This window comes from Chanodichthys erythropterus, chromosome 13 (genome assembly GCF_024489055.1).
Source record: "Chanodichthys erythropterus isolate Z2021 chromosome 13, ASM2448905v1, whole genome shotgun sequence".
In the NCBI taxonomy this organism is placed as follows: domain Eukaryota; kingdom Metazoa; phylum Chordata; class Actinopteri; order Cypriniformes; family Xenocyprididae; genus Chanodichthys; species Chanodichthys erythropterus.
Genome location: NC_090233.1, coordinates 29213937 through 29241254, shown reverse-complemented (window position 1 = coordinate 29241254; position 27318 = coordinate 29213937). Strand labels below are relative to the sequence as shown.

Genomic DNA, 27318 nt, shown 5'->3' with positions numbered 1-27318 from the left:
GTTGCACTGAAGTCATTTGGCGTAGAAACCAGACACAAAAAGCACACAATACACTACTACAAGTATAATTATTATTATTATTATTATTATTATTGTAAATAATAAATAGACATTTATACTATTATTTAAGATACACAATAAATCCACCACGGAAAATGCAAAGTTTCAACAAAGGAAAATGCATTAGATAATAGAAGTAAAAAAAAAAAAAAAACTGCTCTACAAAACAAGTTTTGAGTTTATTTTCTTATATGGTCGTTGTCATTATTCACTGTATGGGGGTAATCTTTGTAGATTTAATGTCTAAATATTTAAATTAAAAACGTATGAACTGTTAAATAAGAATAGTATGCAAATAATAATAATAAATGTATATAAAAGTATATATATAATAAAGGTTTAAAACTAATGTGTGCATAAAATTCGGGCTCCACTTGTCTCATATCTCGCGATGGTTGTTGAAAAGTACGAGACTGAACGGCGTATAAATCCGCTATTTGAGTTTCAAGTGCGTCATTAGAGAGAGATCATGGCGGCTCTTCTGGTGAAAAAATGCGCGTCTCCGCTATTTCTCAAAACACTTTCGGCTCCACAACTGAGGATGCCATGTGGCTATCACGAAAAGGTAAGATAGTATGACTCATGTCAATCGACTACTAAAGTTTTTTGCTTTGTCCTCATGTATTTCATGTGGCGTCCTATGCGGTTGATTTCCTGTGATACGTAATGACAGTAATTGGCACTGTAATATACATCGGATAAGCATGTTTCGTTTTAATTCTTTACGTCAGTTAAGTTAAATCGTGTTTCATATCAAATTTAGTATAAGCTGAATAATTAAAGAATTTACTTGTTTCTTTAAATGAGCCCAGGACGTCTATGTAACGCATCATCTTTTGAAATGATCACAAAGACATTATTTATTTTATTAGTTTACGAATGACAACTTTGTAATTTGATGGCAAAATGAGGACAAAACTAACTAGGAAATTGGGGGCCATTGGCCATTATTTATTTGACTTGTATAACAGTGACTCAACTCAATTGGCCCCTCCCCTAAAATGTATTTTTATTTTGAAGGTTGTGGACCACTATGAGAACCCAAGAAATGTCGGATCTTTGGATAAAAAATCCAAGAATGTGGGCACAGGGTTGGTTGGTGCCCCTGCATGTGGAGATGTGATGAAACTGCAGGTAATCAGTCTTGCCTAACCATAGGACTTGTGAATGACTGCTTTACTGTTCATCCCAAGTAGTTGTTTGTTTGTTGTTTGTTTTTCTCCCAAGTGATTGGGTAGGACTGTAGGCTTACTGACTGTCATTTGTCATTATTTAAGTGTGAATCTTGCAGGATCTTAATTCTCCTTAATATGAAGCCTCAGATTGGATTGAGGATTTAAACCGGATGAATCTGCATTAAACAATTTATATAAAACACATATATATATATATATATATATATATATATATAACACTAAATTAATTATTGATCACAAGATTCTGTTTAATGCAGTTTTTATAACATTATTACTTTTTTTTTTTTTTTTTTTCTTCATTACTTATTTTTGTTTTTCATATAAACTTTCTCACAAAATTAAACATTAATTTGATGGCCATTTTTTCCCAAATGAGATATATAACTTTTTTTTTTTTTTTTTTGGGCATGCCAATCTGCTTTCACCACCCTTCACACAGTGGTCATATATTTAATGAACTGAAGTGTGCTGTTGTTTTTCCCACCTAGATTGAGGTGGATGAGGATGGGAAGATTGTGGATGCCAAGTTCAAAACCTTTGGCTGTGGCTCTGCTATTGCTTCCAGTTCCTTGGCTACTGAGTGGGTGAAGGGCAAATCTGTAAGCAAAAATGATCAAAAATGATCACAATTGCTAGTAACAGTTATTATTGCTTTGGCTTAAATGTTTATCCTCTTTTCCAATCTTTATTTGCTTGTGTACAGATTAATGAGGCCCTCACCATAAAAAACACTGATATTGCTAAGGAGCTTAGCCTTCCACCAGTCAAACTGCACTGCTCAAGTAAGATTTCCCTATGCTTGTACAATATTTTCTAGCATTGTATTTGCTGCTCAGGTTGACATTAACATTAAACATTTATATGTAAAATACAAATCTTAATTTTATGTTTTTGACGTTTCTGTTCTGTAACTAACCTGGTTCTCTGTGCTTTGCAGTGCTGGCAGAGGATGCCATTAAAGCAGCTTTGGCAGACTACCGCCTGAAACAGGAAGGTGGACCGGGTGAGAAGATTGCTGTGTCCCGCAACTAGGAGGTGCACTTGATCCTCTAAATCAGTGGTTCTCAACTGGTGTTTCACAACCAAATGGGGTTTCAGGTTAAACCTCAGTGTTAGGGTTTGGGTTACCATTTGATGTCCAATGTAAACTCTAGGTCTTGAAACAAGTAGTTGAGAACCACTGCTCTAAAGTTTAGACCAAAGCTCTCCAACTCTTGCACTGTAGCCAGTCTTTTAAACGCACAATGTAAAAGCACTGACCGACTGTTCCAGTTCAAGCCATACTTGTTTAGATATGTTGATGTAATGAAAGGAGTCATAAGTGCTTTCACTTGCTAGCTGAATGCGCACACAAATCTTGTTCTATTATTTTAGATAGAAGGAATGAAAATGCGATTCTGATGGTGACTTATCCTGCTGGGCTTTTATTCAATGTCCTTTCAAATGTCCATATGTTAAATTAATAAAGCATATTTAAAAACCAGGCATGTTGGATTTAATGCTGCATATCCATAGGGTCAAAAAATATGAAGCACATTTACAATTTAAATTGATTTAACTGATTTTGCATTATAGTTGGTGTCAGCATAGCTATTGTATGTTTTTTTTCCACTGTGATCCATTTGGCTTAAAATAATTATAATATATATTCATAAGAGCTTTAGAAGACCTATGATGAAAAAAATCACCATAGATGGCGCTGCTTTATTCTAGAAGATCTATGGTGAAACAATCACCGTAGATGGCGCTGTTTTGCCACTAATGCTGAGTTCTTAAATAAGAACCGAATTCTCAGTAGCACTGTTTTTGTCTCATGCATTAAAACTTGTGTAAATGTACTTTCACTTTGAGTAAAACTCAATAGGATATTTGTTTAATGAACTGTAAGGTGTTAAACAGAACGCCACAATAGACCTGAAACAAACTACTGGTTGTGCTGAGTGAAGTAATAGCATTGACTTCATTTAAAAAATCTAGATGGGTTTTTATCTTGAACATTTAAATAAGTATGAATTCTGGTCTAGTCCAATAAAGATGCAAATAGTTTATTGAGACTATTGTGTTCCTTAAGTACTTGCTGAGACTATAACTGATCTTAGACTAAACCGTTAGAAAGGTGGCATGGGACTTGGTGGCATTCAGCAGCTGTGGCTGAATACCTCTAGACCTTGAAAGGAAATATTTATAACCAGTATATGTAAACAATAACCTGGCTCACAGCAAAGCTTTTCTACACTGAGGCTCCTCTCCTTAATTGGAATAGCAAATGTGCTTGTTTTACTTTTTGGATGTGTGTGTGTGTATGTGTTTGCCGCGCATTGCAAAATTGTGAGACATTAGAAGAGAGATAACATTAAATAGACATAAAGTAGTGTTCTTCGCTTATAAGCCATCACAATCTACTTCACCCCTTTCCAGTTTTCATGAATGTTGTCGCTTATAAAAGAGAGTAAAGGAAACAAGAATAAAGAGCATTTCTGATTCAGGGTTAATCTGGGTTAGTCATCAACATGTCAAACAAAAGCGATTCATGACAACTAATGTTTAAAATGCCAAATTTTATGTTAAAGTCTTGCCCAATAGGCATCCGTTCGTATAATTTACACTTAAGTAAATTAAAATACTAATTTAAAGCAGGGTACATTTGTATTTGGTACATCAAAGAAAACAGTCACAAACAACATTAAAGCCATATATTTTCCTGAAAAATCAGATGAAAATTCAATGAAACTTGATACTACATTTAGTTTCACAATGTGTCCAAGAAATACACTTTGGTCTGTATTTATGTCAAAGTGTGTCCTTTAAGACTTTAAAAATGTCCACACTAAAATGCTGTTTTCTCTTCACTGATAAATGGTGAGTCTGAAGTAGCAACTTCCTGTTTGTTTTCTTGTATCTCCGAATTCTCTGGCCCAGATGGATGTTTGCTCTCTTCAGGGGGCCCAGAGTCCAAAGGGTCAGTCTTTTCCATGTCACAAGCAGGCACGCTGTCCTGGGACCTGCTGGGGCTGCTCTTTTCCACAGTATCCTCAATGGCAGACTGATTTGTGGTCTTGTCCTCTAGCGGGCCACAGCTCTTCTCTTGACTCTTGTCGCTCTGAGGACATTCCTCATCATCTTCAGGTTTTCGATCTTCTGCCGTTTCATTCTTCTCTTTCCATGGAGCCTTGACTGGGGTTCGGAGGTTCTTGGTAGCCTGCATGATGTCCTCTTGGAGCTGCTTGGCTGAATTCACCGGCTCCTCACTGGAGCTGGTGTTGGCAATCTCCGGGACTTCGTTGAAGAAGCGCACTCCTCCAGTCTTGTCTCGCTCGTCCACGTACATCTTGGAGGGGAAAGCGCAAGGGTAGTAGGTGCTGACTTTATGTCGACGACTCAAGATGGCAGCCGAGCAGAGGATGGTGAGGATGAGAAGTAGTAAAGTGGAAATGACGATTATGGGAAGGTGGTTCTCTTGTAAGAAATCCACCACCTGATCCAAGAATGATTTGGTATGTTTTTCTCCATATATAGAGGTGGTCTTTACCGATTCATTGAGGAAGGAGGAAACGCTAGGTGTGGGGATCAGGTCTGTGCTCTCAGAGTCCCACTGCCCACTGCCCTCCACAGAGTCATTGGAAATGACTGGGGTGCCATTAGCGGTGTGTCTGGTTAGCAGAGTGACAGACAGGAAGATGAGGCATCGGAGAGCTGAGCGGTCCATCCTGACTGAATACCTGAGGTTTGGTAAAAAAAGGCATTTTAGTTACTCCATTTTACATCTTTAAACCACTTTTTTAAAAAAAACAACAACAACAAAACATTCCAGCTAACCGATGTGCAGAAATTTAGCTGACATTTGTTGGCAAGGTTCTTAAGTTATGAATGAACATTCTTCAAGTAATGCTAATAGATTGTTTGATTCAAAGTTATATTTAACACTGTTTCCTGAATTTTTTTTTGAAATCTCTGAATATGATGAACATTCAGAGAAAATTCAGAAATAACATGTTTTCATAACTTAATGGGAACATAAGCAAAAAAACATTAAAACATTTTTGTTAGCTGTGATGATCAACTTGGACTCACTGACTTGGACTGACAAAAACTTGTTCGGTATGTTCTTACCAAAGAACATTTATTCACTGCAGTTGTCTTTCCTGTGGTGCTATCAAAGCACAACATGGAAACATCATTGGATTCTGAGCCAGATGCTTTACTGTATGTTCATAGCAACTGCAGCTGAACATCTGTGCCATGTATGCCGGTAACACTTTACGATAAGGTTCGATTTATTACCATTAGTTAATGCACACATCATGAATTAACAATAAACAAGAATTGAACAGGATTTATTATTCTAGTTAAATGTTCATTTTAAAAACATAACTATTGTTAATATGTGTTTGTTCACAAGTATGTATTTTGAAAACAGCTGGTGAACCAAAAATTATGATGATTTGTTTCTTTAAACAAAGATCTTTCATCGGAGGTCTCTCCGCTCTGTGCCATCTGTGCTCAAGCTGACGACTACAATCATCACTGGGCATTTGCTGCACAATGGAAATAGTATCAAGCTCATGTAGTGCCTCATTTTCCAACACACACACACACACAAAGCATTAATATTAGTCTCTATCAGTGTTTTTATGCCAGCTTCAAAGCAGTTCCAAATGTATTAAAAAATTCTGTCCTCAGCACATGAACTTCCTTTTATGTAAATCTCTGTCTTAAAAAGTAAGGGTCAACTTGCCAAAGTCAACAGTGAGAGTCTATTCTATGTCACAGAATCTTTTGAACAGTTAGAGAACAGTTTTAAACTTAGCCACATCTGGACATGGATCTCTTAAAGCTGTGCATTCCTGTAAGGCAAGTCATCTGTCTATCATTACATGGACAGCAACGACATTACTAAAATAGAAAACAGACAAAAGAAATGCTGAAATCTGAATTCGTACTTACTTTCAAGTGCTGAAGTTCTAAAAGTTCATGCCGACCAGAGATGATCTAACATGGAGAAGAAAGCTTCTGCTGTTTCCTCGTCTCAAGCTGAATGTCTGTTGTTACAGACTGCACGATGAAGAACAGTTGGATTGGTGAGGGGGAAGAAACTCCTGTTCTCCCCTCCTCCTCCTTTTTCTTCTGCTTCTACTCTGTCCCAGAAAGACTGACTGGGCCAGTTCCAGACACACTGTTCTCGTTAAAGGCTGGTTGGGGGAGAGCCGAGTTTTTTTCCCCCTGCCTGTGCACTGGAGAACTTCAAGCCACCAGATGTATCACAGATTGTTTCAACAAACTGGGGAGACTCTAAAGAATATTCTCCAGATTTTTAATTTCATCCAGTATCTTGAACATAAAACTCATTCTTCTAACCATTAAATCTGAGGATGAAATACAGACATTGATGGTCTGTTGTAAAATACTTAAGGTTTGTGTTTGGTCTTCAAACAGAAGCTATCAGGTCCCTGAGGAAGAGGTTTTTGTTTCCTGTGCTCACATGATTCAGGGGGAGAGGGCACATGAGCCACTGCTGGAACAATTGAAAGGGTGCTGAGAGCAGAAATATATAAGGCTGCTTTGGCAAACCTCAAACCAAAGAAAATCAATATAATGAGCTGAAAATGATGGTAAGACTAAAAGGTACATTTTTTTTTTTTTTATTGGAACATTTCAGTGTTTGTCTGCAGGAACATATGTCCTATCTTATAGTCCTCTTAGAATTAGTTTTCAATAAGGCAGCCTTTTGAGGCATCTTGGACTTTTAATGACTTGTCAAGACATACAAGATCGTGAAAACATCTGCGTTAAGAGCAACTAAGCTAATCTTAAGAGAGTTGAGGATGAAGGATGTCTTTTTCTTTACTGAAAAATAATAAACCTTTCAGTGAACAGACTTAAAATAAGGCACAATATGTCTTTACATCCATAAACAGTAAGTGAAAGATAATGTCTTTTACTAGGAATCTTTGGATAATGTAGCTGTTTTGCATTAGCCTGAAAAGGTTTATTTTACAATGATGATTTAAAAAAAATACAAATGTGGGGAGGAAATCTTGATCTAAATAATTTTACCTGTGTATAATATCTTAAAGGTGCTAAAGAGGATGTTTTGTTTTATACATTTTTGCATTATTACTTGAAACTGTCTTTACTAACTGATAAAAGACTATTTATTAGGTGCACTGAAAGGAATAATATTAATATACATCATCTGTGCACGAGGTAGGGCCTTAAAACATCAGCCAATCGTTTACGCGGTCATCAATCACTGCCATGACGTTCCTTCCTTGTGAGAGACGAGCACGGCTGCGCGCTCCAGTAACTTTCCACACTCCACAGGCGCCGCATGCAATGTTTTTGTCAGGAGACAGGAGTAACAACTGCAGATTATGAGTTACCTGCGGTGAGTCCGGCATAATGAATCCACTAACACAACACAGCGAATGCCGGTGGTAAACACTTGTGTTCCAATCGTGTTCATGCACAAGTTTTGGGAGGCGTTCCCTCAATGTGAGCTGTGAAGGAGGGGGGTTGTTCTTACGCATGCGCTCATTTCAAAAACTCACTAACAGTCTTTGGTTTCTCAGTCGACGAAAAGATCCTCTGAATCGCCTTTAAAGGTGCTAAAGAGGATCTTTTCGTCGACTGAGAAACCAAAGACTGTTACTGAGTTTTTGAAATGAGCGCATGCGTAAGAACAACCCCCCCCTCCTTTCGAGGGAACGCCTCCCAAAACTTGTGCACGAGTATTGGAACACGAGTGTTTACCACCGGCATTCACTGTATCGTGTTAGTGGATTCATTAGGTCAGACTCACCGCAGGTAACTCATAATCTGCAGTTGTTATTCCTGTCTCCGGACAAAAACATTGCATGCGGCGCCTGTGGAGTGTGGAAAGTTACTGGAGCGCGGAAAGTCAGTGCACCTAATAAATAGTCTTTTATCAGTTAATAAAGACAGTTTCAAGTAATATTGCAAAATATCCTACAAATGAAAATATTCATCAGAAAATACAAGACTATTAGCCTAGCAACAACAAGAACATTGAAACAAAACAATAAAGTCCTTTGAAGTAATTTTCACTACAATATTATTAGGAATATTGAGAAATATCTGATCGATGAAAAGGACGATTGATCAGAATCAAGTATTCAAAATAATCAAACAATAACAATTCATATTGGTAAACATAACAGCATTCTGGTTGACATCATTGTCCTACAAGCCCCAAGAAAATGACAGCAAACTTCATGAAGAATTATGAATGAAAGGATTTATTGTAGAGTCAACCTTTTTTTTATTTTAGGTGAAGTTTGGAATGCATGCACAAGACTGTTTAGGACACAGATAAGTGCTCAGATTCATGGATGTTGTCCTCCAGCAGTGGTCAACTGAGGAGGTCTGTCTAAAACCAGAAACACACATAGAGGCACCAATACATTTACAGTACATATACATCAGAAGAGCTCACAGGTAGCCACTGCCTCTTAAAGCCAAGTTCATGTATCAGAGCATGTGTCAGCCCAATATTCGGTAACATGAGAAGAATTCAAAAGTGGGGGTAAACTGGAGAACATGGGTAATGATAGCAAAAAAAAAAAATAGCCATTTCCTATTCAAAATAAGTTGATACTATTTCTGTGGGCAAAAACGTCATGCAAAAGGCAAGTGTTGAGCATCCAATGTTTCTGACTTCAAAGTGGTTTATTTCCTGAGGTGCAACAGTAATTTCATAATTACTATAAAGTTACAGCGGTAGGTTTTTGATTTATAATGCGTATGCATGATTAACGCATTTTAAACAACACTTGCAAACAGGTTTAGGTTCACATTCATTCTGCAACATTGTGTTATTGCTTCTGGATATATTGTATCTGATTGTGTTATATTTTGAAAAACCCTGTTGTTGGATGCTTTATAATCAATTATGATGATCTCAAAGCAAGGCAATGGAGGAGATGACTATGTGCCTAATACTTCAGTGTCATGATCATCACAAGGGACATTATATGGACTGATTCCTAAATGTTGAATTTTAATGCTTATATGAACATTTCTTAGATTTCACTAAAGGCACCCACACACAACAAGATAATTGGGCCGATTTTGTCCCCAATTCAATTCCCTTTCGACAATCCTAGCTAAAGTCTTGATTATCTTGATGGTTCTTCAGATTATCTTATCAGATTTTCCTGTGGTGTGATGTCCGTTAAGAGTGAATGAATCTGCTCGGAAGAACGTCGGGGCTGCACCAATCTCAAATCGTAAATATCCAACATGTATCCGATATTTACGATCAGAAATATTCATGTCAGGTGGAACAAAACAATACAAAATCAGAAAGCGAGCTGCCGGAAGCATAACACGACTTCATCCAAGCCTTTTTCCAAAAAAATTCTGTAAAAAGCAGTCCAAAAACTATTATAGCCATTTCTTCATGCCCGTTGTCTGCCATGTTTGTTTACTCTAAAGTCACGTTTTGTGAGATTTCTCATGTTCACAGTTGGGACTTTGGTTGTTTGTGAAGGAAATCTGTTAGTGTGTTATGTGCTTTCTTGGTCAAATCACGGCACTCCACGCACTCTAGGAACAAATACTCTTAAATCTATGATTTTTTTTTTATCAAGTTTATGGTCTCTCGCATTTTGAAAATCTGATAAAATTTTATAAATCATTTAGTGTGGGCCAGCCTTAAATCATATACCCTTATCATCACCTATGATTACTTTCTGTAGTACCAATGGCCTTTACAATCACACAGTACTGCCTTTTCTGCGTATGTCCCACTTTGAATAGTATGACATGTTAAATTCATGTTTTTCAATTATCCACTATCTACAACTGGGAAAAAAACATATAAAAGTAGAAATAAAAGGAGAGGTTACTGCATCACCTCAAATTTGGCAGCACAACAAAAAAAGGAAAGAGAAATACTGATGTGTATATACAACAACACTCTAACATACTGGTAAATATCAGAATACTCATGGAAACAATGTTACAATAACTAAAAAAGTAAGAACATTTTTAACAAAATGTAAAACATCAGTTAAAACCAGTGACCACTCTTTGCCACAATTTTGCTTCTGCTATGCGAATGCTTGGGGGAGACTTGACAAAAAGTAAAAGTCCATCTTGGAATGTTGCTTGAAGTTGTCCTTGTGAGAAACACCAAGCGGAATGATCGAGTCAAATTGAGAAATTTTGGCAGTGACTGACCCCCCCTGCCCACCTGAATCTCTCTCTTTCTCTCCATACTGATGCAGTGTCTTAGATTGCCACTTTAGCCACCTGCTCTTCCAGTTTGGCGATTCTCCTATCCTGCAGCGTGACCAGATCTCTAAGGGACTTCACTTCTCGCAACAGCTCCTCTAACTTCACTTCATTCTTCTGCGGAGCAGAATAAAGAAACAGTGTTTTAGCACCAAATAAACACCAGTTATTAGAGGGGAAAATAAGAACAAGTCAATGAAGCATAATCCTTACTCTGGTTAGCTGAGGAGAGGCAGGTTTCTGAGGAGTTGCTGGCTCCTCCACCTTCTTGGTTGCCTTGTTATCCAGCACATTTTTCTTGACTACTTTGAGGTCCCGGTTCTTGCCCGGGACATAACCGTGTTTGAGCGAGATCAGGATTGGTTCCCCATTCTTGCCTTCAAACCACTCCTCAGCCTCTAGCGCCGGGTCTGGACCTGCTGTGTCAGGATAGAGGTCGTCCTGGAAGAGGTCTGACTGCCAAGAACAGAAGAGACAGGAAATACCGTAATGAGTATTTTGGAATCATGTACTCATGCTGTTTGTTTTCTCTGAAAACATTTGCTGCTTTAATGCTAATTGAAATCACTCTAACTGCCTCCCCTTTTCTTCATCAATTAATGACCATTAAATCACAATTTTGATTGAGCTTTGCCAGTAAAACTTAACACAAGATAAATAAAACCTAATCAACGGAACATCGTTACTTTTTAAATAATTTTAATAATTGATTTTTTAGGATTATATATTGAGGATACAGAATGATTACATAAACATCAAACATAATACAGTGAAAAATACCTTTCTAGGAACGGTCATGATAATTGGCTCACACTTTCTCTCATGAAGTTTATAAAACCTGTGAGAAACAACAGAGATATTATTGTGTTATTATCGGATAACAGCACATCAATCTTTTTTTTTTTTTTTTTCCATTTTTAATATTACACAAGATTTCTAACTTTCTAGAAATCAAAAAATCCTGAGAAAAATGTTTACACAAAATATTGAGCAGCACAACCGTTTTAAACATTGATAATAAGAAATGTTTCTTAAGCAACGAATCAGCATATTAGAATGATTTCTGAAGGATCATGGGATCATGTGACACTGAAGACTGGAGTAATGACAGCTCAGCTGAAAATTCACCTTGCCATTGTCACAGGAATACATTACATTTTAAAATAAAATAATTTAAAAAATGAGATAAAATATGAATAGTAATAATAATAAACACATAATGTATGCCCTTATGAAAGAATAGATACTAAAACCAATGATCCATACAGTGATCATTAGTTGCCAAATAACATTTCAATGACCTTTTAGAGCCACAGCATGATCAGTGCCGCACTGCTATCCCATTAGATTTTATAGTCAATGACAGGCTAATGCCTCCCCCTACTGGAGAAGAAAAATCAAACTAGCAGCAGGAGTAAAGCTAAAAAGCATCAATCAAGTCACACCACTGAGAAGCATAATCAGAATGCTGAAGGCTTGAAGCCAGTTTAGTTTCTCTAAAATATCCCAAATCTGATGTAGTCATCAGCACCTCAAACAATTCAGCCTTTTTCCTTTTCAAAAAATAACACTTAAAAGAAATACCTGTGCAAATAGCGCATACCTGGCTATCTCGCACTTGTTGACATCTAGGCCTCTTTTAGGCATGTATCCCATGCCTCTCTGGGGCTCCTTGCTGGAAAACGTGTTGAGGTAGTGCACATACGGTGCCTCGTCTGTGATCTCGAAGTAACGGATACTGCTGTCACCCTGGACAAGAAAACATGGTTACAGCTTTGCTAATTTCTCCACAATGTCCTTTTCACAATTTATCTTAAAATTTATATCCCAGTATTGATGTTAAGCCAGTGGTCCAAAACTTCTAGGGGGGGCCCAAATTATTTAAAGGTGCCCTCGAATGAAAAATGTAATTTATCTTGCCATAGTTGAATAACAAGAGTTCAGTACATGGAAAAGACATACAGTGAGTCTCAAACCCCATTGTTTCGTCCTTCTTATGTAAATCTCATTTGATTAAAAGATCTCCAAAGAACAGGTGAATCTCAACATAACACCCACTGTTACGTAACAGTCGGGGTGTACGCCTCCAATATTTGCATATGCCAGCTCATGTTCCCAACATTATGAAAGGCATCAGACAAGGGCAGCCAGTATTAATGTCTGGATCTGCACAGCTGAATCATCAGACTAGGTAAGCAAACAATAACAACAGCGAAAAATGGCAGAAGGAGCAATAGTAACTGACGTGAGCCATGATATCATGATATTTTTAGTGATATTTGTAAATTGTCTTTCTAAATGTTTTGTTAACATGTTGCTAATGTAGGCTACTGTTGGTTAAAGTTACCATCGTTTCTTACTGTATTTCATTTTTAAACACTTGCAGTCTGTATAATTCATAAACAACTTCATTCTTTATAAATCTCTCCAACAGTGTAGCATTAGCCGTTAGCCACGGAGCACATAGCCTCAAGTTCATTCAGAATCAAATGTAAACAATATAACAGTATACAATACTCACATAATCCGACGCATGCATGCCGCATGCATGGCGAACATTTTGTAAAGATCCATTTGAGGGTTATATTAGCTGTGTAAACTTTGTTTAGGCACTGTTTAAGGCAAGCGCAAGCTCCGTGGGCGGAGAGCACGAGATTTAAAGGGGCCGCAACATGAATCGGCACATTTCTAATGATGCCCCAAAATAGGCAGTTAAAAAAATAATTTAAAAAAATCTATGGGGTATTTTGAGCTGAAACTTCACAGACACATTCAGGGGACACCTTAGACTTATATTACATCTTGTAAAAAAACGTTCGATGGCACCTTTAAATTTAGTTATATTAAAGCTTGCAGCATGTAGATTTTCACCGCTAGAGGTCACCTATTCAAAACAAAGGCATAGCTTGATTATGCCGAGTTTGAGTGCGGAATCATGGGAGATGTCGTCTTCACCTCACAGTCAGTGGAAAAGAATCAGGATGGGATTTGTGCAGAAGTTATGTTCATGGATGAGATTAACGTTACTGTAGTATAAGCAGAGCAGGGTGAGTGATGTTGGAGCTGAACGAGACCACCGGAGCGAATGCTAATGAGAGACAAACGCAACACACTCCTCACGAGCAGTAGAACTTTTATTATGCCGCTTCCGCTTCTTCCGGTCAAGCGTATGAGGTAACACAGCGCTGTTTATCATATTAGATACATTTGAGTGTGTTGAAAATTCTCTTATATCATTAGTCTGTGCGTTCGCTAGGCGGCTGCTGTGACACACTTGTTGCACACTGCAGTAAGCTAGATCGATTTTAGAATATCATATTAATAAAAGCTTGATGGCTTGTGTTGATAAATGGCATGCAATTAATTTTAAAATGTAGTTTATGATGGAGAAAATGCTGTATTACTGTTACTAAAAATAAAGCTGCATCTGATTATGCTATGATAGCTAACGTTACTTGACAAAAAAGCGTTTTTCTCTGAGGCATGGTAAAAGCATGGTATTCTCGTAAAATCAAGAAAACTAGATTTAAACAATAAGACTAAACGTGTTGAGCTATATAACAATAATTCATTTTCTGTCTATAAATGTAACCAAACAGTTGTTCCCTTGTCTAATAAAACATGTAATTTATTAAAGCATCTTTGGTGTTTCCATGGTTTCTACAAAATAAATCCAGAAACCGAGGGTAACGCGGATATGATGCCATTGACAGGCAACTTCTGGACACGTCCCGTATCCTTGGTTAAAATCGCGATTTCATCACAATCTACAAATAGTTGGAAACAGTTGGGATATTGTAAGTACTCAACTGAACAAAATAACACTGGCCTAGTGGTTTTTGCATATTTTACTGCAAAAAATCTTACATATTGTGCCTTTAACATAATCTTAATTAAAATGTTAAAAAACACAAAACAAAGATGTCCAATATTAAACTGACATTATGGTTTTACATTTTTTTATTATTACAACCAAATTGCCATTGGTACATATCAGCTTAAATAGGAGGGATTTTGAATATTATCTCAGACAAAGTGGAGCCTTGGAGTCAAAACAGTTGAGGGGTGGGGGGGGGGACTGTGCTGAGATGTGTATTCTTTTTAATCAATATGTTGTAGAGTTAATAAAATATGGCAGAACTAAAAAAAAAAAACTTGCCTACCTTTCCACACAAGTAGACCACATTAGTGTCAGGGTCATAGAAGGGAAGCAACACTCCATTGCTGGTGTCCATTTCATGCACCGATATCGGTTCTTCCATGTTTTTCTTAAAGAACACATCAAAATATTTCATAATATTGCATAAAAAAAATAAATTTTTCAAAAATGTAGAGAAAATCCATTTGTTTGGCTTACTGGATTCCATAAGGCCAGCTGCCGCTCACTCATACGACTGAAGCCGGTAGTGAAGATGTTTCCATCAGCCAGAAAGATGGCCCTCATGGGCCGGGCTCCCTCATGGGCCTTATCCTTCTCCTGTGATCATCAATGCCAGTAAGACACTCAGAACTGTGAAAATAAAGAGTCCTCAGCTTAATTTTGAGATGTTTTCACTTACCGCAGTGATCTTTCCCTTGCGTGGATCGATAACGCGCACTTTCTTATCCTTGCATGCGGTACAAATGAGGCTGCCGTTGCGACTCCAGCAGACGCTGAAGATCACGTCAGGGTGCATGTCCTCCAGGTTGATCAGAGCTTCTCCTGTGCCCACGTTCCAAATAATGATGAGATTATCACATCCTGACAGAGGAGAGAAGACAAAACAGTTTTTTTGATCATTCACTCACAGGTTTTTGATGCTCAAGATGATAAACGCAAGGGTTTTTATGTAGCGCACGTGCTTTTAACATTTCTTACCTGCACTTAGCAGAACATTGCGAGCTGTTGGATGCCACGTCACAATGCCCACCCTCTTGGAGTGACCCTCCAACACCACGACTGGCTCAGAAAGAGCTGAGGTGAGGCCGTTCTCAGGGATTTGCCACACCTTTGTGACAAAATGGGAATATTTGAATAATTAATAATTATAATTACTCTTTTTGACACTTTTTGGTTTCTGAGCATCCTTTTTATGAGGGGATGTAGTGAAGGAGCTGAGCATACCATTACTGTACAATCTTCAGAGCCGCTGGCAATGACATGATCATTGTGCGGGCACCAGTCAATGTCCAGCACAGGGCCTGTGTGACCACAAACAGTGGGGTAGGCCTTGTCAATACGACCCGTCTGCAAGACAGGAAGCAGGAACAGAGAGTATGAATTTATGTCTCATCTTGCATAATTCTGACCAACAAAGCCTATTCAAATTGCACATTTCAAAAATGCTGAGTGGACATTTAATTCATATGCGGTTATGGCTTACCTTTTGCAGAGGCAGAACAAGGAAAGCTCCACCCCCACTAGCCTCCACAATAATAGCAACAAATTTGGGGTTTACTGCACAAAAGGCACTGTCCCAGGTAACCCGTGAAACCCTAATGTCATCATAGCACTGGTCATTCTTCACCGCCTGACCAAACACATGACGGAATTTACTCTGTCGTACCACTCGTCTGATCATTTCTGAAAAGACAAGAGAAATGTTTTGTTCTTACTTGTAATTATTATTTTTTTATATTTAAAATAATACTTTGTTTAGAAATTCAATGTTTATTATCATTACTACTACCTGACAGTTTATATTTTGCAGTATAACACAGTCATAATGGCACACGAATGAAAGGATATTCAATGTTTTTCTTTTGTTTGCAGACTTAATATTGACAGTGTATCATGTTAGAGTAAGATGAGCAGTCAGCAAGACAGCACTGGGAAATGGTTTTCCGTTTCACTTTGTATATGCACTTCTCCATAAAAGACAAGCAGAAAATGCAGTTTTGTGTGTGTGAATTTCATTGAGCCACTGTGTAGAAACGTCTTGTTATGAGAAAGCCAAGCCATGCTCTGATGACAGCTTGTTTACATTATACACATACATATATATATTAAAGTTACTTACTGGGGGAAAAAAAATACTATATTTAATCAACTTTTTTATTAGTACATACTGTAAAAAGTGGATATGGTGAGTTGTTAGCATAAGGATCTATTTCTTAAACTAACCCTTAAAAACAGCTTTCATGGGTGTAATCATATATAGTCAGGTTGTTCTGTAATATTAAAATATTTTTTTGACTTCATCAGTTAATTTACTTATCAAATGAAGCACATATTTTAGCTTACTTGACAAAATCGTTTTATATTGTCTGAAAGTTAATGCATCATATGTAGACTATAAAAATAAAAGATTCTTGAACAGATATAAAATTTGTATTATTTATGTTTCATCCATGATAAAAGTAAGATACAATACAACATAACTAATGAAATCTAATAAAATCCTGACATTTCTTATGATGCTGCACACACCAATGATGCTCAAAAAGGATGCACACACCTATGATTCCCAAGAATGCTGTCAAGTTAGCAGATTTTGAGACACGGCCATAGTGCTTATAGTGTTATAAAGGGTATAACAGATATACTAATTGATATTCATAATTATACATTAATAATCACTGGTTATATGAGTCGCCTGCAGCACTTGAGCTGATAGGGCCCTGATTGGTGACGGTGTCTCCCTAAATACTAGCAACTACCATTAATACCAATGATAATAAATAAAGCCGATTTCAAACAGATGTGTTTGGGAGAACAAAATGTGGTCTTCACAATAAAGCCATGGATGTGTTTTTGGAAATAGGTCAGATGTATGGCGGTGTGATAGTGTGTTTGCTTTCTAATGGCCGAGCTGCGTTATTGATGATGCTGATGAGCAAACCGGCGAAGAAAAAAAAACACCTCACACCAACATTTATATTTCTACTGAAATATCAATTAAGATAAAGAGTGAGAGATAAAACATATGTATATATGAGATAAAGATGAGGAGAAATATAAGATATTCGCCAATAGTACAAGAGTGGGAATGAAAAAACATGACATAATCGATACATGGGCAGGCTTCTGCTGGTGTGAGAAAATGAGAGCTAATCGCTAACCGAACAAATGAATGAAAATAGCTGAAAAAGCATCAGTAATGCAGCTTGTTTTGAGCCGAGCGTGTTTTTCGTTGCATGCACTGGAGAAATGCGACGCGCCGCTTTGGAGTGGAGGCGTGCTATCTAACGTACCCGGCACAGGTCATTATGGTCAACTTTCAATTAATATCTCACTATTTCGGCTTATCTCAGCAATATGCAAGATCATCAAAGGCTGGATATGGCCTCACGTGTCAGAAAATGACGCTAAATGCAGCATTCACTAGCGCAAGTTTTTTTCGGTTAGGTACTAGCTGTTTCTAGAGCTTGTTTTAAATCAGTGATGCTTGCTAAAATCGAGCTAGCATTCCAGTAGAGGCTAGTGCAACACTGACCTGCCTTATATTAATATGACCAAACGCAAAACGCTTACCTTTATCAGTACTAGGTCTCTCAGAGCGTCAAATTCAAAGCATTAATTTATTTTCTCACAGATTCAGTTAGTGCTGGTGACTGTCTCAGTGAATTGCGGCTAGCCACAATAGCTTCCCTCCTCTCCTTTATTCTGAATGAACGGGAGAAAACGCCCTTGTTCTCCTCTCCCCTCCCCTCCTCCTCATGTCCTCCTACATGGACATCAGTTCTATGTGTGTGAATAAGAAGTAGGCGTACAAATTGTACCGTACTGGCCGACAGGTCACTGTGGTTTAAATGGTAAGGACATCTTATACACGAAAAAACCTTTGAGCATCCCTCCATTGCAAACATTACCTTGCTTTTCCATCTTGTGTATTTGAACAGGCTGTGCTTGGGAGCTGATAATGTTACAGGAGTAATTATGTTAAGAGTGAAAAAGGATGAAGTCATGCTCATGTTGGATTATGTTACAAAGTGCACTGTGCCATAAAATCTAATTTGGAATCTTATTTTTCTGTTTCAGTGTGGTGTAGAGCTTTTTAAACTTTGTGACATTATGGACCCCCAAATGTGATGATTTGAGGGACATATTATATTACATTGTGTATTATAAAGGGAACATTTTTACACCAATAAATAACTGGCTTGTATATTGTACTAAAGCAAGTTGTTGAAATAGTATTAGTTTTTTTTCCATTAACCATCTACAGCCCCAATGCCAGATCAACAGAAAGAAAATAAAATTCCAAACAACATCACAATGCAACCGTGCCAAAAAAAAGTCACTGTGTGTGGATTTTAATAGGCAAATACTTCTAGGAATTGATCATTAGTGATTATTATGTTTCTAGCATGTTATATGTTTGGCAACAGTTCTTTTAACCCTTAAAGATGGAGTGTGTAGCTTTTCATTTCTTAAACAACCATGTAGGAAGACACATCATGGCTATATTCCAGGATGACAATGTCAAGATTCACCAGGGTTAAAAGAATGGTTCAAAGAGCATGAAGAATCATTTTCACACATGAATTGACACGTCTGAGTCCAGACTTTAATTTCATTGAAAGTCTTTGGGATGTGCTGGAGGAGACTTTACAGAGTGTTCACCTCTTGCATTGTCAATACAAGATCTTGACCAAAAATTGATGCACCTTTATGGAAATAACATTACAACATTTATTTTCATCTAGAGGTGCAGCATTTTTTGGTCAAGATCTTGTATTGATAATGCAAGAGGTGAGCACTCTGTAAAGTCTCCTCTAGCACATCCCAAAAACTTACACTGAGGTTAAGGTCAGTGCCAATTCATGTGTGAAAATGATTCTTCATGCTTCCTCCCAACAATTCTTTCACAATTTGAGCCTGATGAACCTTGACATTGTCATCCTGGAATATGGCCATGATACATCTTAATACATGGTTGTTTAAGAAATGAAAAGCTACACACTCCATCTTTAAGGGCTAAAAGAACTGTTGCCAAACATATAACATACTAGAAAAATAATAATCACTGTAACAATGATCCATCCAGACTCTTAAGTATGTAGAAGTGTAGTGCATTTAATGGATTGCTGTTATAGTTTAATGTTAGATTATACACCATTGGTGCAAAGTTCTGTGATGCTACAGTAATGATATCCGGTATATGGTATTTACATGTGCTAGTGTTACAAGTACTAGTCAAGAAAATCCTCCCAAAAATGTCCATAATACGTGCCATAATACTGCATTTTCACCTGACAGACACTTTAGATAACTGTGCATGTCTTACTGAAATTTGATCAAGATTCTTTATAACCCTGTCAGCTTTATACTGTATGAAAACTGGGAATGCAATCAGCTGTCTTACCTTTCTTTGGTGAGGATCTTCTTTCCATTTTATGGGGAGATGTTTGTACATCAAAGGCTGTTTTCATTTGCGATACTTTTAGAGTCTGGCTTCCCACTGCCTCAACTGGCCTGGCTTCCATTACGTTTGTCCTGCTGTGATGTATCACTTTCTCCTGGACTTTGTTGCTGTCTCTGATGAGTTCGGAGACAGGCCTATATCTTGACACTGCGTTTTCTTCTGAAGTGGAAGAATCGCTGCTTGGAATTCTACAGGCGGCGTGAGGATATCTGGTTGGGACTACAGTGGGTTTAGTGTCTTCTTCATCCTCAATGTCCATCATGTAGCTTTCAGAGTCACGTCTGCCATATTTCAAAGGATGTTCCACATTTTCCACATCAGAGTCTTTGCTTGATTGGATCTTCTCCGTGTCTGTTTTAGCAAATGGATTTTGAGGCTTCTTTGGCACAGGTGGTGGTGGGCCCTTCTTTTTTGCCTTTTTCTTCAATAATGGTCTCAGCTGAGACATTTCCATTTCTTTTAGTTCTCTATCATCGACAGTTTCTATCAAGTTATCACAATCAGGTGCAACAATTTCATCGTATGGGGCTAAATAATATCTTGGAATATCAGCAGCCTCAGGCTCTATGGACATGCACATACAGGATGGGGACTCGATATAATAAGGCAACATATCAAGAGATGATGCATGTGTATTAAAATCCTCAGCGGACTGCAGTGCCGCCTGCCTTCTGTCCATTTTAATATTTTTGAGCAGCAGGTCCAAATATTCGCTTGGCTCTTCTATGGAATGAGAAGCAGACTTCTTGCGGCCAATGGCTTTTTTAAAGGGATTCTTTGGTTTCTTTGGAACAGGTGGCGGTGGTCCTTTGATTTTGGCCTTTTTTTCTGTCTGATCATATGCGGGTAAGACGTCAGGGATCATGCTCTGTATTTCAGTGTGAGGAACGTACATATGAGAGATGTCAGATGACTTCCTCGCCTCCTGATCCCGAAATGTATGAATCTGAAGTGGTGGTGTGATCACAGCCGTGAAATAGAGAGGCTCTTTTTCCCGTTGCAAAGAAGCCTTCTGTGTGACTCTCGCGGTGTCACCGCCATCAAAATCTGAGCGAGAAAAAGAGTTAAAATGGTTAACGATAATTGGATCTAAATGTTTACTGCTGCTCTCTTTGACCTCTGTTTCTGTGTCTGCACCGTCCAGCCTGTAGATCTTTGGATCACATACTCTTTTGTCCAAATGCACTTCTTTTTCTCCTGATAATTCAACTAAAGGTGAAGTATTGTGTTTTCCATTAAGATGACCATCACAATCTTTCCTGCTTTTTGTGATTTTCGACTGAACAGCTTTTTGATAAACAGATTTACTGTCTCTTTTCACACATGGTGCATCTGCTCCCCACACTCCCTTTTTGGCTGGGTGAGGTGCATTGCTAACAGGGACTTTTTTAGCACTGGATTCAGTTAAACTCTCAGATGACATGACTGCTGAGTGCTTTTCCATGACAGTGAATGGCCCTTTGTCATCATTTTTCTTCTCAGTGTGAAACAAAGTATTTCTTTGGCTCAAATCTGGATGGAATGTGTTTAATGCCTTTTGTTCAGAGTCCTCCTCAATCTTTAACGGAACTAGAGCTGTGTCTGCATTTGTGGGTTCAGTAACACTCTCGGTGTCAGAGTCGAATGTTGTCACTCTAGATTTTAATAAACAAAGTTCATCGAAGGGAATATGCAAGATTTTGTCCTTACCTTCAGTTTTACCCCATGCAGGAGCTATAGTCTCTTCTTTTCCCAAAAATGGTGTATGGAAAGTTGGGTTTCTTTGGTCTTTTCTGAAGTTTTCTTTGGGTGTTGCTGCAAAATTTGTCTGTGAGGCATCATAAGGTTCTTTTAAAATACATGTTGACATATCTGGACTGATATTTTTGTCCTTCTGTAAATCATCCTGCTTATTTGCACTCCGAAGCCACGGGCGACTTGAATGTGAATGGAGTCCAGTGATTGACGGACATGTTGCCGCAGTCTCCAGACATAAAGAATCAGCTCTGTCCAAATCCTTAAATCTGTCTGGATTAGGACTCTCTTTGTGTTGAACAGTTCCAGCACTTTCATTGCAAACTTTGTCACAACGTTTCCTAATTTTAGCACTACTTAGGGTCTGATCTTTACCCTTTGAAACTCTTTTTTCCTGGAATGGCTGTCTTTCAAGTAAATTAGCATTCCCCGATTCCAAAGAGAATTTCCTCTTTATTTCAGCATCACCACTCATCTTTGTCATTGCTTCTGTGTCTAACGTCGAATTGTGTCTGTCCGCCAGCGTTCGTGTCTCATCCTTCTCAACGCTCACGGCATCATCTGTTGAGTCCCCTTGACAAGAACCTTCTAACATGTTTGGCGTATCCTTGAGGTGAGTTTTGTTAGTCATTCCTTCTGTTTTGTCAAGTTGTTGCTGGTCCACAGCAGTAGATATATCTGTGGCTGTTGCGTCGCTTGTGACTGTTTTGAATTCTGAGGCACATGAACCTCCTGCCAGGCTCAGTTGAGGATTTGGTGTCCTGACATTCTGTGAAACATCCGTGTCATAACTCTTACTGATCTTTTTTCCTCCCTGGTTGAAAGAGGGCACAGTGTTGTTGTCATTAGGTCTTGTTGGTTCCTGACCAGGACAGGGCTCTAGTATGGAAGTGTCCAAGTGAACAAAATTCTGGTCTGTTTCTTCTGGGCAGTTGGAATGTGCTTCCTCCTCACAGTGGTTTATGATCTCATAGTCACTAACGGCACTGCTCAGGACGTCTTCTTTTCCTAGCTCCTTGACTGGTTTCTGTCCCATCACCCCTGTGAAGAACACATATCACCACCCATGAGTTTATGAACAGACCATATCTCTTTATCTGTAATGATCCCCCTCCCATCTCAAGCTCTCTCTTGTTCCTCTCACATCACTCCTTTCTGGAATGTTGCAATGCCTAAAATTAAATGACTCTCAATTTGGCCACTGAGTCACAGAACCAAAATGGGAACCGGACAACTGGCAGAGTAGATCAGTTACCAGGTGCTAAGGTCACATTAGACATGAAAGGGGAAAACCCACAGACTCCAAACATATCCCATGGGTCTTGACAACAAAACTTCTATGTTTCCATCTAAGTTGTGAAATTAGTTTAACACATAACAATTAAAATGAATTACAAATAAATATAATTATTAAAGGATTAGTTCACCAAAAAAATGAAATTTCTTGCCCTCATGCCTTTCCAAACCCATAAGATCTTCGTTCATCTTCGGAACACAAATTAAGATATTTTTGATGAAATCCGAGAGGTATCTGAACCACATATAAGCAGCAATGTCATTGTACCTTTCAAGGCCCAGAAAGATAGCAAAGACATCGTTAAAATAGTCCACGTGACTACAGTGGTTCAACCTTAATGTTATGAAGCGATGAGAATAATTTTTGTGCGCAAAAACAAAACAAAAATAAAAACTTTATTCAACAATCTCTTCTCCTCCCTGTTATTCTCCTACACTGTTTACGTTGTAGACACAGTGCAGCGCTTCTGGTTTCTACGTCAGAACGGCGGCTCAGTATTGGCCGATGCTGTACACGTGAGCAGCATGATAAATGCGTGTGATGCTGACGCAGGTGCTGGCCAATAATGAGCCGGCATTCTGATGTAGAACCCAGAATCGCTGCACTGTGTCTACAACGCAAATTGCAGATGAGGGTGAGTACTTAATGACAGAAATTTCATTCTTGGGTGAATTAACCATTTAACCTTCTGAAATTGACCTTCTGAAACCTCCATTGCCCAGCCTGAGTGGTTTGAGAGTAAGAAGTATCCCAAAATACTCAGCTTACTGTAGTGTCACAATGTGTCTCGTGGGAAGAATAGTCTAAAATAGCCTTCCAAATATAAGCATATGATAAGGTGTAAGGTCCTTTGTCCTCTGCCCTCATGCTGCTATCAAAACTCAAGAAAGCACAATGTTTTACTTAAACAAAACCAAGATAATGCGAAGAAGTATATTAAATAGATTCATCATTACGATATTTTGAGGTACATGACACAGCTTATGAATGCAGATTTGTCTATATAAACATGAATAAATATGGCTCTACATTATCAGGAAATGTCATCTCATTTGTGTCTCTCAGCATGATGGGATATTTTAAGGGTCCAGTGCTCTGAGTTGACTCTTTACTCTGTCTGAGAATGTCAGCTGTAGAGGTAAACGCTCTGCTGGATGAATGGCAAACTTATATTATGCTTATGTCATTGCACAGGCACTGTGCAGGTTATTTTGAGGTTGATGGCTTCAGCTTGCAATATTCTAAGCAGCTGGCAAGGGCCATCCATAAAACCAGACTCTCTCCGTTTAGCTTCATCACCCTACCCAAAACAGTTTGTGAATGAATTTGCAGGTTGAGCACAGTGTTTAATGCTCAAGTAATGTCAACACACGAAAACAATTTAAGAGAAAAAAACAATGTATTAGTTGTAGTTGGATATAATTTGTTTCATGTGACTTTTAAGCAGATAGATAAATTAGACTGGCAGTGCGACTGGTAGTATTTGAGCTTTAAGACACTTGGTATTGCTCGCACGTTATTCAAATGACAACTATCAGTAACGATTGTCCTTATTATCTATGCAAAACAATGAACTAAATGCAGTCAAACGTGTCTTACGGTTCAATGAATACAGAAACTAATGTTTATAAAGTATTGCATGTTAGATTTTTCTTAGTATTTTTCAAGATTACTTTTAAAATAAATCTCCCCCAGACAAGTGATACACAAATACATTTACATTTATATGTATATCTGGCCAGAGATATTTACAGAAATAGAATTACTGGCAAATACAGATGTAACATAAGCAATAGAAATACAGCTGCCAATCTCACCGTGTTCATGTATTCCTAATGAAGGCAAAAAATCCTCACCAATGATACAGATACGTCTTTGGATACGTCTTAATACGGTAATTTTAGTCTGTTTAACTGACTCCAGCCTCAAGTCTCTGGGCTGCTCCAGTATCTGGTCTTGTGATGTCAAAATTACATTTGCCTAATTCAATAAGAGTTCCTTCTGTGAAGCACTCCCTCAAAGGTCAGACAAAGCAACACATTTTTTTTAATGTGTCATTTACTTTACTGTTATTTTGTAGCAGATGTCCCACTGAGAAGTGATTTATTATGTGCAGCACATAGTCATTTATTTTGATAATTATCAACGTGGTTCTCTCCTTATGAGCAACTCAAGGCTATAAATAAATGCAACACTGGTCCATTTCTGATGCAGACAATAAACAATTTATTTCTATAATTAACTGTACATTACATTATAAAACATAGTGCAACACAACTTAAAATGGTCAAAATGAAGTACAGTATCTGATGTATGTTCCAAGTCACTTTTAAGAGCTGTTAAGTTAGGGCTAAAGGCAATCTTACAGTTTCTCCAGTTGGTTTTATTGTTAGCTTAGTGTGTTCAAACATGTCAAAACATGACAATAAATAAATGACTTTGGTCTCTTCTATTCAAATATGAAATGTAGTATCAAAATGAAAAGAAAAACAGATCAAAAAATAAGCCACAAATATGTTGTTCAAAATAAACATTGCTCTATAAAGACTGCAACCAGGTGAAGACAAAACTTCTGTGAAACAAGCGGTTTTTTACCAAAGAACCGTTTGATTGCAAATGGCAACAGGTAAGGCACTTGCATGTCCGAAGAAACAAAATGTCTAGTACTCAAATCAGCAGCAGCTGGGAGGAGCCATGAGCGGAAAGCAAAACTACAACTTTACTCTTTTTAGGAGGCCATCTTTTTTTGGCAATCGTAATGATTTTGATTTGCAGAAATACCCCCCCAAAACTATATACTTTGCAATGTGTCCTCATTATATGTATTTTTTAAATATGGGGGGAAAAATAAATAAAATAAATAAAAAGACAGTATTTTTTATTTACAAAAGCAATAAGAAACATGTCTCACAGTTTTTAAAATAAAAGTCAGAATATAGTTTCATACAGCAGTGACTTATTCCATGTGGATCATATGAAAAAAAAAAACTTTCACTCAAATCTCACTCAAGGTGCTTTTCTTTCACATCTGATTTCCATTCTTCTAAATGAAAACTAGTTACTTTTCTTATTATTGTATAAATAAAATCATTCTCTTCAAATTCTTTTTTACACTTATTGCACAGGCCACTTTGCATATTTTTTTTTTCCAAAAAGAAAAGAGAAAAACAAAAAAAGCTTAATAGACAACATAAAGACCAATAACATTGGTAACAATAATTATTAAATTACATATATATATATATATATATATGAAAAAATAATTAAGGTCAAGTTTAACCAATACTTTCTGTCCCGGAGCACTAATCAAACTTTGTGTTCTTTTACACATATGATAGTTATGTCCCTATCATGGTAGTAAGTCCCAGTGGCCACAATATCATAAGATAACACACTGCTCGTACCTGTTAATACTTAACGTACATGTCTGTCATTATCAGATGCCATGATGTCATTTTGTAAAGGAGACACTTTAAAAGGACCTTTTAAAGGACGATAGTGACACATTTGAACATCCTGATCAACTTGAAGACTGTATTGTACTAATGTGTTGCTGCTAAAGCCTTTTTGCACATCACAGGCTACAATTTGTACAATAAACAGCTTAAGCTAAATTACATAACAGGAGCTATGCTCTAGTAGCACATTTCGGATGTAGTTGATCTGATAAACACCAGCTGAGAAGTAAATTAGAGAATTGTAAGACAAATAGCCAACCACATTCATGTTGCATTTTTCTCTGGAAATAGACAATAATTATGTGGCTTTGTTGATGTCATTTTTGAAAATGGCAACATTTAAGGATTCAAGTAACGATCAGGTTGGAATGACACAGTGACATAATCATAAATTTCAGACTAAACTTTAGTCTGAAATTACTTTTGTGGTTTGACGTCTGCTTTTGAAGGCAAAACTGAACAACAAAGTCGCTACTAAAATATTCATTCCTATCGGCTCCAATTTAAATCATGTTTTAACAAAGCCATGAAATGGTCATGCAGCATGGTCATGTATCAGTATCTACATCTGGAAATTTCTATTATCATTATAAATAACACAAAGTCTGATTAGTTATTCCATAAAATTGTTCTAATTTTTACATTTATGTGCACTTTGATGGTTTGTGACTATCCAAATCAGATAAACTGCTTCTTTTTCACATTGAATCATCTCAAATACATGATTGGTTCATCTGCAATAGCACAAATTCGCTGGTGAACAAATTAAGAGACAAAATTTCATCAATATTGTATATTAGTAATAATACCCATCATTAAAGGGCATTAAAATTGGCTTTAAAAGTTCAAATAATTTCAAATTATGGATATCAAACAAATATTTGAATAAAATCATTGCTAATTTAACCAGGTCTTGATTATGCCACCTATAGATGGGCCACACATATAGTAAAACCGTAACAAGTTGGGCT

General features: G+C 37.5%; 3 protein-coding genes across 7 annotated transcripts; 1 reads left to right on the top strand and 2 right to left on the bottom strand.

The window, feature by feature from the left end:
- The first annotated feature begins 495 nt into the window (after positions 1 to 495).
- iscub (iron-sulfur cluster assembly enzyme b) lies at positions 496 to 2739 on the top strand. The gene is made up of 5 exons (XM_067406921.1): positions 496 to 625; positions 1081 to 1194; positions 1745 to 1855; positions 1960 to 2038; positions 2194 to 2739. Exons 1-5 carry the CDS (start codon positions 530 to 532, stop codon positions 2286 to 2288), a joined length of 495 nt encoding a protein of 164 aa, XP_067263022.1. The 5' UTR covers positions 496 to 529; the 3' UTR covers positions 2289 to 2739.
- Positions 2740 to 3833: 1094 nt separating this feature from the next.
- tmem119b (transmembrane protein 119b) lies at positions 3834 to 6325 on the bottom strand. Its single transcript, XM_067406913.1, has 2 exons — positions 6201 to 6325; positions 3834 to 4975 (listed from the first exon to the last, which is right to left on the bottom strand). The coding sequence occupies exon 2, from the start codon at positions 4960 to 4962 to the stop codon at positions 4084 to 4086; it is 879 nt and encodes a 292-aa protein (XP_067263014.1). The 5' UTR covers positions 4963 to 4975; positions 6201 to 6325; the 3' UTR covers positions 3834 to 4083.
- A 2191-nt stretch (positions 6326 to 8516) lies between these two features.
- Positions 8517 to 22625, bottom strand: coro1cb (coronin, actin binding protein, 1Cb). 5 transcript variants are annotated; one of them, XM_067406893.1, is made up of 12 exons: positions 21548 to 22625; positions 19799 to 20905; positions 15875 to 16074; positions 15616 to 15738; positions 15370 to 15499; positions 15071 to 15252; positions 14869 to 14988; positions 14675 to 14779; positions 12115 to 12260; positions 11292 to 11349; positions 10725 to 10967; positions 8517 to 10628 (listed from the first exon to the last, which is right to left on the bottom strand). In XM_067406893.1, the coding sequence occupies exons 1-12, from the start codon at positions 22221 to 22223 to the stop codon at positions 10509 to 10511; spliced, it is 3210 nt and encodes a 1069-aa protein (XP_067262994.1). In that variant the 5' UTR covers positions 22224 to 22625; the 3' UTR covers positions 8517 to 10508. The 5 variants fall into 5 exon arrangements, with proteins under 5 accessions (XP_067262994.1, XP_067262993.1, XP_067262996.1 ...); XM_067406892.1 differs by having other exon boundaries at positions 19799 to 22625; XM_067406895.1 differs by lacking the exons at positions 19799 to 20905; positions 21548 to 22625 and adding an exon at positions 17965 to 18099.
- Between the last annotated feature and the right edge of the window lie 4693 nt (positions 22626 to 27318).